Consider the following 18,975-nt stretch of genomic DNA (forward strand, 5'->3'; position numbering starts at 1 on the left):
AACGATGTTGAGTGACTTTTATTTCCCTTTATTTGGCTACAAGGGCACTTGCTGAGCATACGGGTACATCTCAAACAATTAGAATATCATGGAAAAGTTTTTGTCAGTTATTTCAGAAAGTGAAACTCATACATTATATAGATTCATTACACATAGAGTGAAATATTTCAAGCCTGTTTTTCTTGTAATTTTGATGATTCTGGCTTAGAGATAATGAAAACACAAAACTCAGTGTGTCAGAAAATTAGAATATTGTGAAGAAGGAGGAGAGGAGGAGAAAAAAGAGGGGGAGGAGGAGAAAAAATAGGAGGAGGAGGAGAGGAGGAGAAAAAGGAGAGGAGATGAAGAGGAGGGGGAGTAGGAAGAGGAGGAAGAGGAGGTGGAGGAGAGGAAGAGGAGGAAGAGGAGATGAGGAGGAGGAGAGGAGAGGAGAGGAGAGGAGAGGAGAGGAGAGGAGAGGAGAGGAGAGGAGAGGAGAGGAGAGGAGAGGAGAGGAGAGGAGAGGAGGAGGATGAGGAGAGGACAGGAGAGGATGAGGAAGAGAGGAGAGTAGGAGGAAGAGGAGAGGAAAAGGAGGAGAGGAGAGGAGGATGAGGGGATGAGGAGAGGAGGAGAGGAGAGGAGGATGAGGGGATGAGGAGAGGAGGGAGAGGAGATGAGGAGGAGGAGGGGGAGTAGGAAGAGGAGGAAGAGGAGGAGGAGATGAGGAGGAGAAGGAGAGGAGAGGAGAGGAGAGGAGAGGAGAGGAGAGGAGAGGAGAGGAGAGGAGAGGAGAGGAGAGGAGAGGAGGAGAGGGAGAGGAAGAGGAGATGAGGAGGATGAGGAGGAGAGGAGAGGAGGAGGAGGAAGAGGAGGAGATATGGCCTCCTGGAGGTCATGTGACAAATTAAAGCATTGCTATTGGTTCCCTATACTCTTCCCTCTTTTTTAAAGTATCACATCACTCAAAAAGATGCATTGTAGAAATCTGAAAGGCCAAAAATGGGGGCAACACCATAGAGGGTTAACAGTTATTCCACCATTGCACAAGCAGGTCTGATGGAGTATCCTGGTCTCCTATCCGTCTATTATCTCTGCATGATTCAATCTTTTCTCTACTTGTGACACACAGAAACCTACCAGCTGCCTCTCCATGTCTTCATCACGCGGCGAGCTGATGAAGATGGTGTTCTCCATCAGCCCGACGAAGCACCAGAATGTGTCGCTTTCGTCCTGGATCTCAGTCAGAAGAGGGGCCACCAGGTCAGACATACCCTGACAGTAACCCATGTCTGGGTTAAACACTGCATAGTTGAGCAGAATCCGCCTGGATGAAAAAAAAAACACACATCAGGAACATCTCAGCAAAAACAGAACATCTTATATAATAAAGCAACAGGGTATCATAAACATCTCAGCTTTTATATAGAAATGTTGACGACCCTGTGGCCGAGCCCAAACCACTAAAGAACAGTCCCACCCAAACACTGAATGATCCAACATGTGTTACAGCGTCGCTGGTAATACCCAGAAAAACATGACAAGCCCTGCTTAAGCGGTTGCTATGCCAACTCCTCTGGTAACCAGGGAGCTAATTAATGATCTTTCTTCTTTTTTTGTATATGGGTAGTACTTTGAAGTAAACTTCCCTGGCAGTGCTCATGCATTAGTAAGGCTTGTATAAACAAAAGGGAAAACCCTGAGGACTTTTTTTTTTATTGTTCTCAGTGAAATATTAACAGTAAAAATAGATGTCATTTGGAAAAACGAGGAGGAAGAAAGAGGACGGAGGTGTTTTGGGAGGACTCTGGAGTGGTTTTATGTTTGGAAAATTAAAGATGAAATGATAAGTTCAGATCAAAAAGCATAATTAGAAGCAGAGAAAGTTATCTGTGACTTATCAGAACAATAGATGTGAGATAAGTAGGGCCGACCTATAAGAGGTTTAGTCTTTTTTTTTCAACTGGAATGAAAATAAACTTTTTTTTAATGTGGATTTTGCACCGATTTTTCACCACACTGCACAGGTACCCAGAGAGCTATTTTCTCTTACATAAAACTTTATTAAATAATATTTAGCATTGTTACACATCACTATACATCATACAAACAATGTATTATATTGTCAGCAAATTCTATAAATGATGACTGAGAACAAAATATATAAATAGAAATAGAAATAAATAGCTAAATAAACATCATTACTGTTCAGTTTCAGTCAATTGCTGACTTTTTTTTTTAATGAATGATTTAAAATGAATAGCTTACACCATTTCTAAATCACACCAAGCAACATTTTCTGCAATAAATATTGTATAAAAAAAGGTTTCATATTGGTACATATCAGACAGAATATACATAGATACCATTATGCCTTTAACCTTTAACTTTAATCTAGCAAATTTGCAACTTTTTTTTTCATTACCTGAAGTTACCAAATATAGTTATTTGCCTGATAAAGGGTGAATAGGACAATATATGTGTATATAATATATGTGAACCCCTTACTTGTATGGTCACATAGATGTTTTCTGTCTCTGCTGTATTTGTTTACATGTCTCACCTTATTAACAAGTACATAAAATGACTATCTTTGATTTAGCGGCACAGGTCTGGTGACCAGGGATAAGTTACTGTCGGTATTATGTTTGTATTTTATATTTTGCATATAGTGAAAATGTCAAATAAAAAGACACAAAATGACCAAAAATAGATGTAATGATGACCAAAAAAGACACAAAATTACCAAAAAAAGGACACAAAATTGTCCTTGTCCAAAAAAAAAAAATGTGCAAAAAAAGGTTTCATATTGGCACATATCGGACAGAAAATACACAGATACCGTTATGCATTTAATAGGACAATATCAGCCAAGCGATATATCTGTCGGGCTCTATAGAGATAAGTGCCGTGCATCTGGACATGTGCAGCTGGGATCTCCAAGCCCCAGACACAGCATAAGACATAATACCTAGACAAATACCAGGAGCCTCGATGAGAGTCACTAAACTAATATGCTATTTAAATCCTCTTGCTCCTCGTTTAGAAAGCCATTAGCTCTGAGTATGCATCAAAAGTACTCAGACGGCTTAGTCAGAGTCAATAAAGCATGAAACTCATTTGCGGCTCCCCCAGGGTTCAGAATATGAAATGAATAGGTACGCCTGTGCGTTGGCCCGAGGAATGGGAATGATAAGGATGGATTGAGAGAAGGTGAAGGTGAAGCAGAGATAGAGATCAAGCAGAAACAAAAAAAAAAGAAAAAGGAAATTGAAGAGAAGTGTTCTGACCTCATGATCTCCACATTGGGGTTATTCTCTCCTCTGAAGAAGTGGTTGCTACGGTCCGTTCTCACCACGTCTTTGTCCACGGTGAACTGGACCTTTCTCCAGAACTCGCTGTGCTCCTCCGGACTCATGGACAATCTGAAATTAACACCAGGGGGAAATGGAAACGTTAGACACATAATGCACGGTTGTTTTCTGCATCAAGACTAGTTGAGTGTGCTTGAAAGAGCACACTATATACTATCCACCGGGCTTAATCCTAGATTTTATTCTTCCATTTCTTGCACGTTTTATCTGGTCGGCACATTTTTCTGGTCAACTACTCATCCTAGAGTTTTGGTTGCAAATACACTAAAACGGTATAAAATGGACCGGCTCGGCCATGACAAGTGTGCTATGACTTTTCTAAGGGCTTCGGCAAACGGTTTTCAAATTATTCAGCAAAAATCCCCCCAATGATACCCTATGGAGAGGCTAGAGGAGTGACATCATCGCTAGAGTGGAGAGGGAGTGAAAAATTTGTCAAAAAATACATTTGGAAACTGCGCTCGAGGCCACAAATGCCACTCTAGAGAAATAATTTATACATAGAAACATAGGAAAATTTGTCTTCTCCTTCACATTGGTGTGGTAAAGCTGTCAGAGTTATAGTTTGGGCGTAGGACGCACAGATGATCCACCAACACCACCCACAGACTCATAGACCGCCATGGTAAAAAGGCGGGAAAATTTCTGGAGGAAAGCAGAGTTACTAGTTTCTTCTGATCACTCTAAAAAAACAATTTCTTCATTTTTCTTGACAAAACACATATGTAGACGTTCAGGAAGAACTCAGGATAGTAAAAGTGAAGACGGTTAGGAGCTATGGTTTAGCCAAAAATGCTTTCTGTTCGAGGAGGATGTTTTGCTGTTTTTTGCTCCCTGTCAGTGTCTTCACAGGAACAGTTGATTGCTCTGCTCTGATTGGTGGCCGCCACCTGGCCCTGGTTGCTTAGCTACCAAAGCCTGCCCACTAACTGACGAGTTTTAGACACTAACTGGGGAGTTTTAGACACAAACTGACAAGTTTCAGACACTAACTGACGAGTTTTAGACACTAACTGGCGAGTTTTAGACACTAACTGACGAGTTTAAGACACAAACTGACGAGTTTTAGACAAACTGATGAGTTTTAGACACTAACTGACGAGTTTTAGACACTAACTGACGAGTTTTAGACACAAACTGAAGAGTTTCACACTACTTTCAGACAGACAGACCTGCTTTATTATCTTACATAACTTCCTCCTCTTTTCCATTTTAAAAACAGTTCAAATTGTAATCCAATAATGTATGGGTGAGAGTCACGGGCCAGAGTCAAGCACACTCACAATTTCTTTAGAAATTTTCTAGTTTCCAGTGTATTAGCTACAGTAGATGGTGGTCTGCATGTCCCCAGTTTGGAGGAGCAGTAGAGAAAAAGAAGCCAAGTAATGTTCTGATGTGGACAGGGGAAGCAGCAGAATGTATTTTAGCCAAAACAGGCAGTATCTGTTGAAGTGTACACTATATTTTGAATATTTTCACCACTTTACTTTGCTGTCAAACAGCCGTTTTTAATCTGAAACAGTTATGTTTTCTGCAAAGTCACCAGACTCCTTTGACAAATACAGTAATTTTACCTTGTAGAACAATACAATATACTTAATTGTCCCCGTGGGGAAAGTTGTCTTGGACTCAAACGCTGCACACATGGGGAGTGGACCCTCCCCGGTGGCTCTCCCTGAGGTCTCCTCTATTTTTTAGGAGTTTTTCTTTATCCAAAGTGATGGTTGAAGGACAGAGGGAGTATGCTGTATGATTGTGAGCTGAATTGAATGACACATGATGTATCGTCATATTGAATAGCTGCTTCCATAAAAGAAATAATAAATATGTACTTAAGCACATACTGGTCTTCCCAAATATATGACACCACTATATTTTTATTGAGGCATTATTGTGATGTTCCTTTTTCCTGTGGAAGTGGTTTTTACTGGCCGGTCTGGAACCAGTCTGGAACCGGTCTGGAACAGGTCTGGAACAGGTCTGGAACCAGTCTGGAACCGGTCTGGAACCAGTCTGGCACCGGTCTGGAACCAGTCTGGAACCAGTCTGGGACCAGTCTGAACCGGGGACCTTTCCCCCGCTCATCTATTGGTTGGTGATTGTGTTACGTCACTGAGACTTGAGATAATATCAAACACGTTTGATATGATCCAAACCAAGACTAGGAAAAGACTGATATGAAACAGAGCAGATTGGTTTAATACTTTCTTCCATGACTGTATTTTTTCGTCATTTTGTGGCTTTTTTAAAATCATTTTTACATCTATTTGTGGTTATTTTGTGTCTTTTTTATCATTTAACATCTATTTTTGGTCATTTTGTGTCTTTTATAGTCATTTTTACATTTTTTTGGGTCATTTTGTGTCTTCTTGATAATTTTTACATCTATTTTTGGTCATTTACTATCTTTTTTGATCATTTTTACATCTATTTTTGGTCATTTTTTTGGTCAGCAGATTACTAGCGGGAGCGCCGTGACTCCAGAAAAACTCCTAGATTTACTAAAGACTTTCAGTTTTTAGTCTGGGACTGTGGAAATATTTTGGTGTAAACCCAGTATAAAGGATAAGCACCTCCATAAAATCAGAACTATCCCTTTAAGAAGAAAAGGGCAAGCGAGTTGAAGAAAGTTTTTACTGCACAATCTCGGAGGAAATTAACGTCATTAGGATCTTAAAAAAAAGTGCTATCAAATAATCTTTACCTCAAATGTTACTCTGGTGTAAAACGCTAATGGCTAGCTGCAAATGAGCAAAAAAAAAAAAAAAATGTGGGGGTGGAAGCAGTGGACTGAAGTGCTCCATTGAGGTTAAGCCACAACCATAAACCCCCCATCCATCCCTCCAAATATTACCAATGAACTCTGTGTATGGCACTAATGTACTCAAGTCCTAACAAGCAGAGGGGATTTAATTAACACTGTTTGTTTTCCATGTGGCCCCACCAGGAATAATGAGCACACACCTGATGCAACGCCACGCAACTGTTTAGTTTTAGCAACGTGTGTTTGTGTGGTTGGACCCTCCCCGGCCACCTTTCTATCTCTCTCTCTCTCTGGAGGATGCTACTCAGGGGCTCAGAACATGTTTTCATCACTTTGTATGTCTGCGGCTGCTGTGGTTATGCAAAAATATAACTGTATTTATATAGATATATTAAGGAGAAACACATTTGTTTCAAACACTACCACTCCCCTGGACTAATGTTGCTGTAATGTTAATGTTTATTCTCATAATATATAAATAACACAAAAAATGTCTGTAGATTTTACGGTGAAAAACTGCTAAACCACGACAGTAAAAGACTGTAAATGGGTTCATTCAGTTTCAGTAACAATTAATTTTAGTCTCTGGTGGACCAAAAATGGAAAATAAACACTTCCTTTTCAAGCCAGCTGGAGAGGACATTTTTTATATTAATCATTCAGCTTGTTACATGGAAAATTCTCGATAAAATTAAGAACAAAAACTTGCAAAAATAAATATAACCAGCAGTGTTGGAGTCCAGTAAATATGGTTATTCTTTATGCATGACATCACATCACCTGATTTTAGATTCTTTGCTCCTTGTTGGTTTTAGGATTGATTTTAAGATTTTACTGATCACTTTTAAAGCTCTTTTAGGTCTGGCTACTACCTATTTAACAGAATTATTAACTTTCTCCACCAAAGACCCGACTCTGGAACGAGCTGCAGAGGAGATAAATAGCTCAGAGTCACTAACTTCTTTTAAATCACTTCTTAAAACCCACTTTTATAGACTTGCTTTTATGTAATGATTTCTATCTCACCACCTTTTATTTTCTGTGTCTGTGAGAATGTCTTGTGATTGTTCCTGCTCTGTCTCTTATTGTTTTTCTTTTAATGTATGAATTGTTTTTAGCCTTCTGGCATCATTCTCCTTGTGATTAACTGTTTCTCTGTCCAAGCACTTTGTAAGCTGCTGTTTTTAAAAGGTGCTATATAAATAAAGTTATTATTATTATTATTATTATTAGAAAATTACAAAAAAAGATGTAAAATGACCAAAAGTGACACACCTTTACCCAATAATAGATGTTAATATCCAGAATCGGCACAAAATGAGCAAAAAAAGAGATACAATTACCAAAAAAAAGGGACTCAGTAACCAAAAATATACATAAATTGACGCAGTTAGTAACTTCTTTATTCTTTATTAAGATTTTACTGATCACTTTTAAAGCTCTTTTAGGTCTGGCTCCTAGCTAATTAGCAGATTTATTAACTTATTAACAGAGTCACTAACTTCTTTTAAATCACTTCTTAAAACCCACTTTTATAGACTTGCTTTTATGTAATACTTTCTATCTCAACACTCTTTTTTTACTTCTTTTCCCTTTTATCTTCTGTGTTTCTAAGAATGTCTTGTGATTGTTCCTGCTCTGTCTCTTATTATTTTTCTTTTAATGTAAGAATAGTTTTTAGCCTTATGGCATCATTCTTGTTTTTTAACTGCTCTCTATCCAAGCACTTTGTAAGCTGCTGTTTTTTAAAAGGTGCTATATAAATAAAGTTATTAGTATTATTATTATTATTATGAATCCAGCTTATGTATGACAGTATGAACTGCATTGATGCATTGTGGATAACCAATAAATATAAAATAAACTAAACTGAAGATGATCTCATTCAGTGATTTTTAAACAGTTTTTCCACATTCTAACTAGGGGTGTGCCATATCGTATCGTTCGTGATAATATCAGTATTATATTTTTTTTAAGAGTACAAAAATTCCATATCATAATATTGGCAACATTCCTACTTCTTGACGTAGTGGCGTAAGGGTTTCCATTAATTATCTAGACTGTGGCGGCTCCAGAGTCTCATGTGCTGCACGAACGTCACATTTCAAGCTACTAAAAGTATATTTACACTATTTATAATATTAAGTTATTTTGCGTTGTGTTGCCGTTGCTCAGCAGTGTCAAAATAAGACGCCTTGAATAAAACATGCTAGAATCCTTGTGTATATGATGGAATAGTGGAGTTCTAGACACTAACTGACGAGTTTTAGAAACTAACCGACGAGTTTTAGACACTAACTGACGAGTTTTAGACACTAACTGACGAGTTTTAGACACCAACTGACGAGTTTTAGACACTAACTGACGAGTTTTATACACAAACTGACGAGTTTTAGACACCAACTGACGAGTTTTAGACACTAACTGACGAGTTTTAGACACCAACTGACGATTTTTGGACACAAACTGACGAGTTTTTGACACTAACTGACGAGTTTTCGACACTAACTGACAAGTTTTAGACACACACTGACGAGTTTTAGATACTGACAAGTTTTAGACATAAACTGATGATTTTTGGACACAAACTGACGAGTTTTAGACACTAACTGACGAGTTTTAGACACAAACTGATGATTTTTGGACACAAACTGACGAGTTTTAGACACTAACTGACGAGTTTTAGACACTAACTGACGAGTTTTAGACACAAACTGACGAGTTTTAGACACAAACTGACGAGTTTTAGACACTAACTGACGAGTTTTAGACACAAACTGACGAGTTTTAGACACTAACTGACGAGTTTTAGACACTAACTGACGAGTTTTAGACACAAACTGACGAGTTTTAGACACTAACTGACGAGTTTTAGACACTAACTGACGAGTTTTAGACACTAACTGACGAGTTTTAGACACAAACTGACGAGTTTTAGACACAAACTGACGAGTTTTAGACACTAACTGACGAGTTTTAGACACAAACTGACGAGTTTTAGACACTAACTGACGAGTTTTAGACACAAACTGACGAGTTTTAGACACAAACTGACGAGTTTTAGACACAAACTGACGAGTTTTAGACAGAATATCGTTATCGCAAAAATACCCTGAAATATTGTGATATTGTTTTAGGGCCATATCACCCAGCCCTAATTCTAACATTATCCTTAATATGCTTAATATTCTTCCCTGTTGACCTGCAGAACGCCTGCAGATTTTCCAGCCACATTTCCTTTTTGCAGCTGTCAAGTTATCACAGCTAAGGGAAGGACACAAGGTGAGGAGACAAGGAAGCGAAGCAGAGACATGTATCCTGCTCCTAATGATCAACCAGTGGCCCCGGAGGCTGCTCTCGTCAAACGCTCTTTAAAGGAATCCACATCAGAGGCAGAACAAGGGCTCTAATTACCTGACTCCGATAAGACCTCCTGACGTACTCTAAATGTTAATAGGCCATACAGACGAGACCTGTCCAATTACCATATTCATTACAGAGCGAGTGGAGGAACGTGTGAAAATATCTGCACGCTCAACCTTGTGGTTTCTGGGTGAAGACAAACACACTGTGTGTTTTTTCCGTCTGACGAGAGAGTTTGATCTGATAACGGCTGACATGTTTTCTCTCAGGAGACCTTTTTATTTCACACTCCCCTTAACACTTCCCTGATTGGGCCTATTGATTGCTGAGAGAAGCCACAACAGCCTCACATATGGTTTAATGTTTGACTGACTGAGCGTTTGGCAGCCGATACTGCAGCCATGTGACACTTTATCTGCTGTCAACAACAACAACAACGCTGCTGTGTCTTCATCAGATTTATAGAAAATCCCACAACCTGTCGGCGGCTTTCAAAGGCATGTTTTCTTTTTAAAAAACAGTTGCCAAAAAATACAACATTTATCAGAGGCCAGAAATGTGAAAACAGAACTTTTGTTGTTGGATTTCCAGATTTCCCGCAGTACTTGAACAAATCATGTGTGATGAATGCTTCGGACATGAAAGATAACTAAATCTTAGTTTAACCCTCTATGGCAGGGGTCTCAGACTCAAATTACCTAAGGGCCGCTGGAGGCAGGAAAAAAATGAGCAAAAAAAGACACAAAATTGCAAAAAAAAACAGAAAAAGACACAAAATGACAGAAAAAAACCCTAAATTACTTAAAAAAGACACAAACTTATTAAAAAAAGACACAAAATGACCAAAAAAAAGACACAAAATGACAAAAAAATACACAGAATTACCAAAAAAAGACACAAAATGACCCAAAAACACACACAAAATTACTAAAAAAAAGACACAAAATTACCAAAAAAAGACACAAAATGACCAAAAAAAGACACAAAATTATTTTGGAAAGACACAAAATGACCAAAAAACGACACAAAATTACTAAAACGAGACACAAAATTACCAAAAAAGACACAAAATTATTGAAAAAAACACACAAAATGATTAAAAAAACACACAAAATGATTTAAAAAAGTAAATAAAGGGACCTTCCACACACAACACAGTAAAGTGCCATTCATATAAAACTCACATTAAACTTTCATATCAAGGTGGGGGCCACAAAATATCGTCACGAGGGCCACAATTAGCCCGCGGGCCACGAGTTTGAGACTCATGCTCTATGGTATGGTGCTGTCCTCAGCCCATTTTTGGCCTTTCAAATTTCTACAATGCATCTTTTTGAGTGATGTGATACTTTAAAAAAGAGGGAAGAGTATAGGGAAACAATAGCAATGCTTTAATTTGTCACATGACCTCCAGGAGGCCATATTGAAACACTATTTTGGCTTTTTTCAGGGGAGAAAAAAGACCCTGCTCTTCTACAGGGACGGAAAAAGTCCCCTCAGGACGGCTCGTATTCAAATTAGGGACGTTTCGCCGAGTGAGACCCGCCTCATTCTGGTTATTGCCCGGTAGTGGAAACAGCCCTAAAGTTTGAGAACCATTACATTTTTTACATTACATTACATGTCATTTAACTGACACTTTTGTCCAAAGCGACTTACAATAAGTGCATTCAACCTGAGGGTACTAGACATAGACCACAGAACCAGCTCTTTGTGGCATTATTACTGTGTTATACTGCACAAAAGTTGAGTTCTTCCTACTTATAACCATGATTGTCCTGTTTCATAAGAGCTGCAGGGTTTGTATAACAGAGGAACAAACAAGGTCACAGTGACATGAAAGTGCTCCTGAACCGTGACAGGAGCAAAACAAACAACGCTCTGAAACTGCTTTTTAATCCTGCAAAGGGTTAAATTTAACTTATTTCCGTGACGTAAAGAAACCCTTGAAATAACTTTCATTTTGAGCCACAGATGTTATCAGCAGCCGGGTGATTTTCATATTTCTACAAAACAAACCCACAGATCTTGTACAGAGCTATTGTATACTGGAATTAACTTCCGTACTGCTTCATTCTTAAGAGTAAGAAATCAGGATTTAGAAGGGAACTGAAAAAAGCAGTTTTGAGTAAAGAAATGAGGTTAAATTCAGTTGACTGATATGTGTAAAGCTGCAGAGTGCCTTATTTTGTATTTTTTTGTTTAAACGTGTACAGAGACAGTAGAGCTCTTAATGAACTGATCTCTGAATGTGTCTGTGTATATGTATGTGTATATTATGTATGTATGTACTTGTACTGTGTATGCATGGTGCATGTGAATGTTACTGTTATTTGTCTTGCTTTTTAGGGACCCCAGGAAGAATAGTTGTCACCATGGCGACAACTAATGGGGATCCAATAAACCAGCTATTCTCAACCTCGGGGTCCCGAACCCAATTGGGGTCCCGAGATGATTTCTGAGGGTCGCCAAATCATTTTGGATGTCAGCTCTGTGTTAAAGTGTTCATGTGTTAATGTGTTTTAGTCTTTTTGGTCATTTAATGTCTTTTTTTGGTCATTTTGTGTCTTTTTTTGGTCATTTTGTGTAGTTTTTGGTCATTTTGTGTCTTTTTTGGTCATTTTGTTTCTTTTTTGGTCATTATGTTTCCTTTTTTTGGTCATTTTGTGTCTTTTTTAGTCATTTTGTGTCTTTTTTTTGTCATTTTGTGTCTTTTTTTGGTCATTTTGTGGTCAATTTGTGGTCATTTTTTTGTCATTTTGTGATCAATTTGATTCTTTTTTGGGTAATTGTGTGTCTTTTCTGACAAATCCCGAAGTATCAAGTTGTTACTTTCCAAGGAGTCTCTGGCTTGAAGCTGACTGTTACAAACTCAGGAGGTCAGAATGGACCTTTAAACTGATAGCAAAGGACTTAGATTAAAAGTAACAATAAAATATAAAAAAATATATAAATGCACAGACAGAGAGATGTTTTAGTTGTTGTCTGCTTCATTATTTGTCCAAAATTCGTCATATCAACTGAGTTTGTCTGATCTGAACTGTGAGATTCTGTTCAGTGAGACAACATGATGTTAAATTGGGGGTCGCCACTCAAAAAGGTTGAGAACTACTGCAATAAACAATAAAGAATAAACAGATGTGTGTTTCTCTGTGTTCCCCACCTCCTCTGCTGGATGTCGTGGTAGTGGGAGCGTTTCTGCAGCCTCCAGGCCTCCCTCTCCTGGGAGCTGGAGTCATAGCTGTAGTAGTGCAGCAGGAAGGGCCACACCTCTCCACGGATGGACGGGTCGATACCACCGAAGAAGATGGCCTGGCGGAGAGAGAGGCCGGTGAGAAACACAGCGTGCAAAAAAGGTTCTAAAAAAGGGTCTAAAAACTAGATGAAAACACGAAGTCTGAGGACACATTTTCAGCATGTTTTAACCCTCTGGAGCACGACTTCTTCATGACGTCCAAAAAAAGACACAAAAGGACCAAAAAAGACACAAAATTACAACAACAAAAAATCAAAAAGGCACAAAATGACAAGAAAAAAGACACAAAATGACCAAAAAAGACACAAAAAAGACACAAAATGACCAAAAAAAGAGACAAAATTACAAAAAAAGACACAAAATGGCCAAAAAAAGACACAAATAAGACATGAAAAGGTTTTTGAAAATGGACAAAATAGTCCAAGACTCCATAGAGTTAAGGAATAAGAAAGTATGTAGTAAAGTAAGTTTGGTGTATGTTAGTGCTACTAAAATGGAGATTTCCGGCGCAGAGTATGAGAAAATAACTCAATTTGAGAAAAGTTCATGTTTTTTGCACAACAAAACTACTATATACTAATAATACATTTACATATATATATATATATATATATATATATATATATATTAAATATATGAATATGCAAATACGACATTATCTCAGGCCAACCTTTGGTGAATTTTATGAGAAATGTACAGATGAGAATAGACAAAGTGTAAGACACAAAAATGACACAAAATGACCAAAAAAGACACAAAATTACTAAAAAAATACTCAAAAAGACACAAAATGACTAGCAAAAAGACACAAAATGACCAAAAAAGAGACAAAATAACAAAAAAAGACACAACAGACACAAAATGACCAAAAAAGACACAAAAAAGACAGAAAAAACACACAAAATGACCAAAAAAAGAGACAAAATAACAAAAAAAGACACAAATTACCAATAAAGACACAAAATAACTAAAAAAAGACAACAGACACAAAATGACAAAAAAGACACAAAAAAGACATGAAAAGGTTTTTGAAAATGGACAAATACCGGTAGTCTAAGACTCCAAAGAGCTAAAACAAGATCAATTATCTATAACACTTGACAAAAGGACAGAAGCAGTGAGGCATCACTTCTAATGTGGGAACATAATGAAAGTTTATGCAAACAAGATATGCTTTGATGACACAGTCCTTCTGAACTATAACGGATGTTTTGAATTCTTGGGTGTTGCAAACGCTGCAAAATCGAAACTCCTATTTAAAAAAATAAACAGCTTTTCATGTCCAGGTCCAGTGAAAACTGTGCTCTTCTGTCTCTGCACTCATGTTTACACAGGAAATGTTCTTGGCCACAGTCAAACTGCCACTGAGTCATTTCAACCTTCAGCTGAGTCAATCCCAGAGAACTGGAGTGAGTCACACACACACAAGAGGGACATTAACCGGACTAAAGCTCTTATTGTGTCAAGAAAGGAGGTTCTGATTCAAACTGAGAGTTAGACACCGAGGGCTTCACTTTCACATTGACTCTCAGTTTGTGTGATTTAGAGAAAAAAAAGGCTTGACTGTGTGAATAGAAGCCGGTGAGCCTAGGTACATCTAAAAATATTAGAATATCATGAAAAAGTTTAATATTTTTGTCAATCAATTTCAGAAAGTGAAACTCATACATTATATGATAATGAAAACACAAAACTCTGCCTTATTAATGCAGTAATTCATGCAAAAGGAGGCCCATTTTGTGTCTATTTTTGGTCATTTTATGTATTTTCTTGGAAGCAAAGGACGATAAATCCATTTACACTCAGTCATTTTATAGATTACAGGTACATCTCAAAAAATGTGAATATCGTGAAAAAGTTCAATTTTTTGTCAGTTATTTCAGAAAGTGAAACTCGTACATTATATTGATTCATTACACACAGAGTGAAATATTTCAATTCAGTATTAATGCAGTAATTCATGCAAAAGGAGGCTCAACTCTTTTGGTCATTTTACGTCCTTTTTTGGTAATTTTATGTATTTCCTTGGTATTCCGTGTCTCTTTTGGTAATTGTATGTCTTTTTTTGGTCATTTTGTGACTTTTTTGTGTCTTTTAGGTCATTTTTATGTATTTTCTTGGTTGTCTTGTTTCTCTTTTGGTAATTTTATGTCTTTTTTTGGTCATTTTTGTGTTTCTTTGGTAATTTTTATGTCTATTTTTGGTCATTTTTGGTCTCTTTGGTCATTTTATGTGTATTTTTAGTCATTTTGTGTCTTTTTTGTGTCTTTTAGGTCATTTTCATGTATTTTCTTGGTTGTGTTGTGTCTCCTTTGGTATTTTTATGTCTTTTTTTGTCATTTTTGTCTCTCTTTGGTCATTTCATGTATTTTCTTGGTAGCAAAGGACGATAAATCCATTTACAGTCCGTCATTTTATAGATTACATGTACAGTTTTTTGTTTTCATTATCTCTAAGCCAGAATCATCAAAATAACAAGAAAAAACTAACAAATTGAAGACAAAAAAATACATATTTATGATTAAAAAAAGAAAATTCAAATTTACAAGAAAAAAATGACAAATCAAAGAGAAAAAAATCACAAATTTAAGAGAAAAAATGGCACTTTGAACTTGTTCACAATATTCTAATTATTTGACATGCGTCTGTATGTGGTTCCTGCTTTCTCCTCCTAACACACCTTGCGTAGCTTGTACTCCTCCTCCACCTGCCCGCTGTGGTTGAGGTGGCGTAGCCAGGTGGTGACGTCCAGCCGGCGGTAGAGCTTCTCCTCTGGGTGCGTCTCCGCCGACGGCAGGGTGGGCCTCTGGATGGAGAACTGCATGCAGGACTTCTCATCCGCCACCTGATGGAAAGTAAAAAACTTGTGGGCACAGAACCAAAAAATGAGTGGAAAACTGGGGAAAAAATACTTCGATTCTCAATAAAACTAGATGCCAAAGAGGATTTGGGGTTCTAAGCCGACCTGGTCTTTGAGCTGAGTTTCCCTGCAGCACTTCCACTGGTGGAAGACCTCGGCCAGCTTGTCCAGGCCGGCGTGGTGGAAGTGGAGGATCTTATACTGGCTCTCTCTGCTGGCGATCACCAGCTGGCCACTGGTGCACGCCTCATCACTGCAACGGCATCAGAATAACATGATAGAAACAAGAAATGAAAGACTCACTGCAACAAAAGGTGTGTCTAAAAACAAGATAAAACACTAAATCTGAGGGGAAATGATCTAGAAATAAGCATGTTGAACACTTAAAATAAGAAATTAACTCTTAAAACCATAATAAAAACCATTTAAAACCAGAATAAAACCACATAAAACCATAATAAAACCAGTTAAAACCATAATAAAACTATAATAAAACCAGTTCAAACCAGAATAAAACCAGTTCAAACCTCTTGAAACCAGAATGAAACCACAAAAAAAACTGAATAAAACCAGTTAAAACCATAATAAAACCACATAAAACCATAATAAAACCAGTTAAAACCAAGAGATTTCTTAAATAGAACCAGTTAAAACCAGAATAAAACCATTTCAAACCACTTAAAACCAGTTCAAACCTCTTAAAACCATAATAAAACCACACAAAACCAGAATAAAACCACATAAAACCAGATTAAAACCAAAATAAAACCACAGGAAACCAGAAAACCACATAAAACCAGAATAAAACCAAAATAAATACACATAAAACCATAATAAAACCAAGAGATTTCTTAAACTAAGATTATTAAATCTAGAAATAAGCATGTTGAATGCTTAAAATAAGAAATTAACTCTTAAAACAAGACAAATTATCACACTTAAAAATCTTTAAATCTAAAGTTTTTTTATCTTGGTAAAAACCAAATAATCGTCAGGTCACTCTGCTCGGGCCAGTTCATCGCTGCTTGCAGCTTTCATTTATCTTGAAAAAAAAGTCATACTATAGTATGTCTATTTTTGTCATTATATATATATATATATTTTTTATATCGCTATATCGCCCAGCTCTACCCCAATGATCATGAAACAACCCGACATGATCCTGAAAGCTGTAAAACAGTGCGAGACGTTGCACAGTAGCAGGACGAGGTGAACTCCCCGTGACCTTTGACCCCCTGCTGACCTGAAGAAGAGCCTGAGCGACCTCATGTGACCCAGGTCCACCCTGAAGACGCCACACAGCTGCTCCAGAGCCAGAACCTTCTGCTGCTCCTCCCACCGCGCGCCCTGCGACTGGCCGCCGCTCTCCGAGGGGGCGTGGCTATCCAGGCTGGAGGCGGAGCTTGCAGAGTGGGTCATGGACTCCTCACACAGCTCCCTGGGAATAAAAAAATAAATAAAGGAGTTTAATTTTTGTGAATGGATTTTTGGAGAGTGATTGTGCTCGAAGCAACTGAGTCATGTTTTCCATGTTTCCATGATATTAAAGGAAGAAGGAGACTTCAGTTATTGTTAATCTCTTTCCATAAAAAAAAAAAAAACACTCCTTTCTTGTGCCTCACGCTCAGAAACTGAGTCGTTCTTCTTTGTGGAACATTAACCCTCTGGAGTCTCCAAAAGAGCCAAAGCATGGCTTTATCATCACATCCAGACATTAAAACAAGGCAGAGACACAAGAAGACACAAAATGACTTAAAAAAAAGACACAAAATTACTTAAAAAAAGACACAAAATGACAAAAAAGACACAAAATGAGAAGACAGAATAACCAAAAAAAACCCACAGAAGACACAAAATGACAAAAAAAGACACAAAATAACTAAAAAAGACACAACAGACAGAAAATTACCATAAAAAGACACAAAAAGACACAAAATTACCAAAAAAGACACAAAAAAGACACAACAACAGACACAAAAATACCAAGAAAAGACACAAATAACCAAAAAAGACACAAAATGAGAAGACAGAATAACCACCAAAAAAAACCCCACAGAAGACACAAAATGACCAAAAAAAGACACAAAAAGACACAAATGACCAAAAAAGACACAAAATGAGAAGACAGAATAACCAAAAAAAAACCCACAGAAGACACAAAATGACCAAAAAAAGACACAAAATAACTAAAAAAAGACACAAAATGACTTAGAAAGACACAAAATGACCAAAAAAGCCACAAAATGACTTACAAAGACACAAAAAGACATGAAAAGGATTAAAAAATGTAAAAGATAGCCCTATCAGACTCCATAGAGTTAATAATAAATATCATGTAGCCAGAGGCCAGAGATAATTGTGCAGACATATAGCTCCGTTCTGCCCTGTTGTTCTGTGTCTCAGTATGGTTCCTCCAACAGGCTGAGAATGGGAGGAATGCATGGAGGCTTCTGAGGACACACACACACACACACACACACACACACATTCTTGTACTTCTATCTTTGTCAGGACCCTCATTTGAACAGTGAATTCCCTTGCAAGGTTATAATAGTTTTGGATTTTTCATTAGTTTTAGTTTTAATTGGGTTGTGAATTTTTGTTTTCAAATCCAGTTAGTTTTATTGAGTTTTTAGAGTAAGTTTGCTAGTTTTAGTTTAGTATTTATTTATTTTTTAAATGCTTTAGTTTTAGTTTAGTTTTTATTAGTTGTAGTTTTCTGTAATGGGGTATTTGTTGGGTGGGAGATTAAAAGAGGTCACAGTAAATTTTGCCTTTATTTCCTTTGTCTGATCCATCTTCATTATGTATGAAAACAGTTGACAAAGATGAAAATGAAGGACACAAAATGACAATAAAAGACACAAAAACAGATACATAATGACCAAAAAAGACACAAAAAACTAAAAAAAGACACAACAACAGATACAAAATAACCAAAAAAGACATGAAAAGGATTCAAAAATGGACAAAATAGTCCAAGACTCCATCGAGTTAAAAGATGCAAGATGCAGATTGCAAAGTGAGGCCGAAATGTCCTCACTTTGCAAAAATGTCCTCACTCTGGTGGTTAAAAATGTGTTCTGGTCCTCACTATGTAGGAAGTACAAGAACACACACACACACACACGTACACTCACAAATCTCTACACACACAAATCACACTGTCTGCCGTCCAATTTCCCCTGTCATTCCCCCATGGCCAGCATGTTGTTCCCGGCACTGAAACATGAGCTGAGGGTTCCTCTGCACACACACACACACACACACACACACACACACACACATACACACATAGACACACACACACATAGACACACACACATGCAACAACACAGAAAACAGACAAAGCTGCATATGTGGCCAATACAATTCTGCA

At 37.5% G+C, this 18,975-nt stretch overlaps 1 protein-coding gene across 1 annotated transcript in view; it reads right to left on the reverse strand.

Annotated features, from left to right (window-relative positions):
- Positions 1 to 18,975, reverse strand: part of tbc1d16 (TBC1 domain family, member 16) — a 50,557-nt gene that overhangs the window by 12,455 nt on the left and 19,127 nt on the right. Inside the window, exons 5-10 of the mRNA XM_059348809.1 lie at positions 16,840 to 17,034; positions 15,702 to 15,849; positions 15,417 to 15,581; positions 12,644 to 12,792; positions 3,270 to 3,404; positions 1,120 to 1,306 (exon numbers count right to left, since the gene is read on the reverse strand). Coding sequence (XP_059204792.1) covers positions 1,120 to 1,306; positions 3,270 to 3,404; positions 12,644 to 12,792; positions 15,417 to 15,581; positions 15,702 to 15,849; positions 16,840 to 17,034 — 979 coding nt within the window. The remainder of the gene's footprint in view (positions 1 to 1,119; positions 1,307 to 3,269; positions 3,405 to 12,643; positions 12,793 to 15,416; positions 15,582 to 15,701; positions 15,850 to 16,839; positions 17,035 to 18,975) is intronic.

Source organism: Centropristis striata, chromosome 13 (genome assembly GCF_030273125.1).
Source record: "Centropristis striata isolate RG_2023a ecotype Rhode Island chromosome 13, C.striata_1.0, whole genome shotgun sequence".
In the NCBI taxonomy this organism is placed as follows: Eukaryota; Metazoa; Chordata; class Actinopteri; order Perciformes; family Serranidae; genus Centropristis; species Centropristis striata.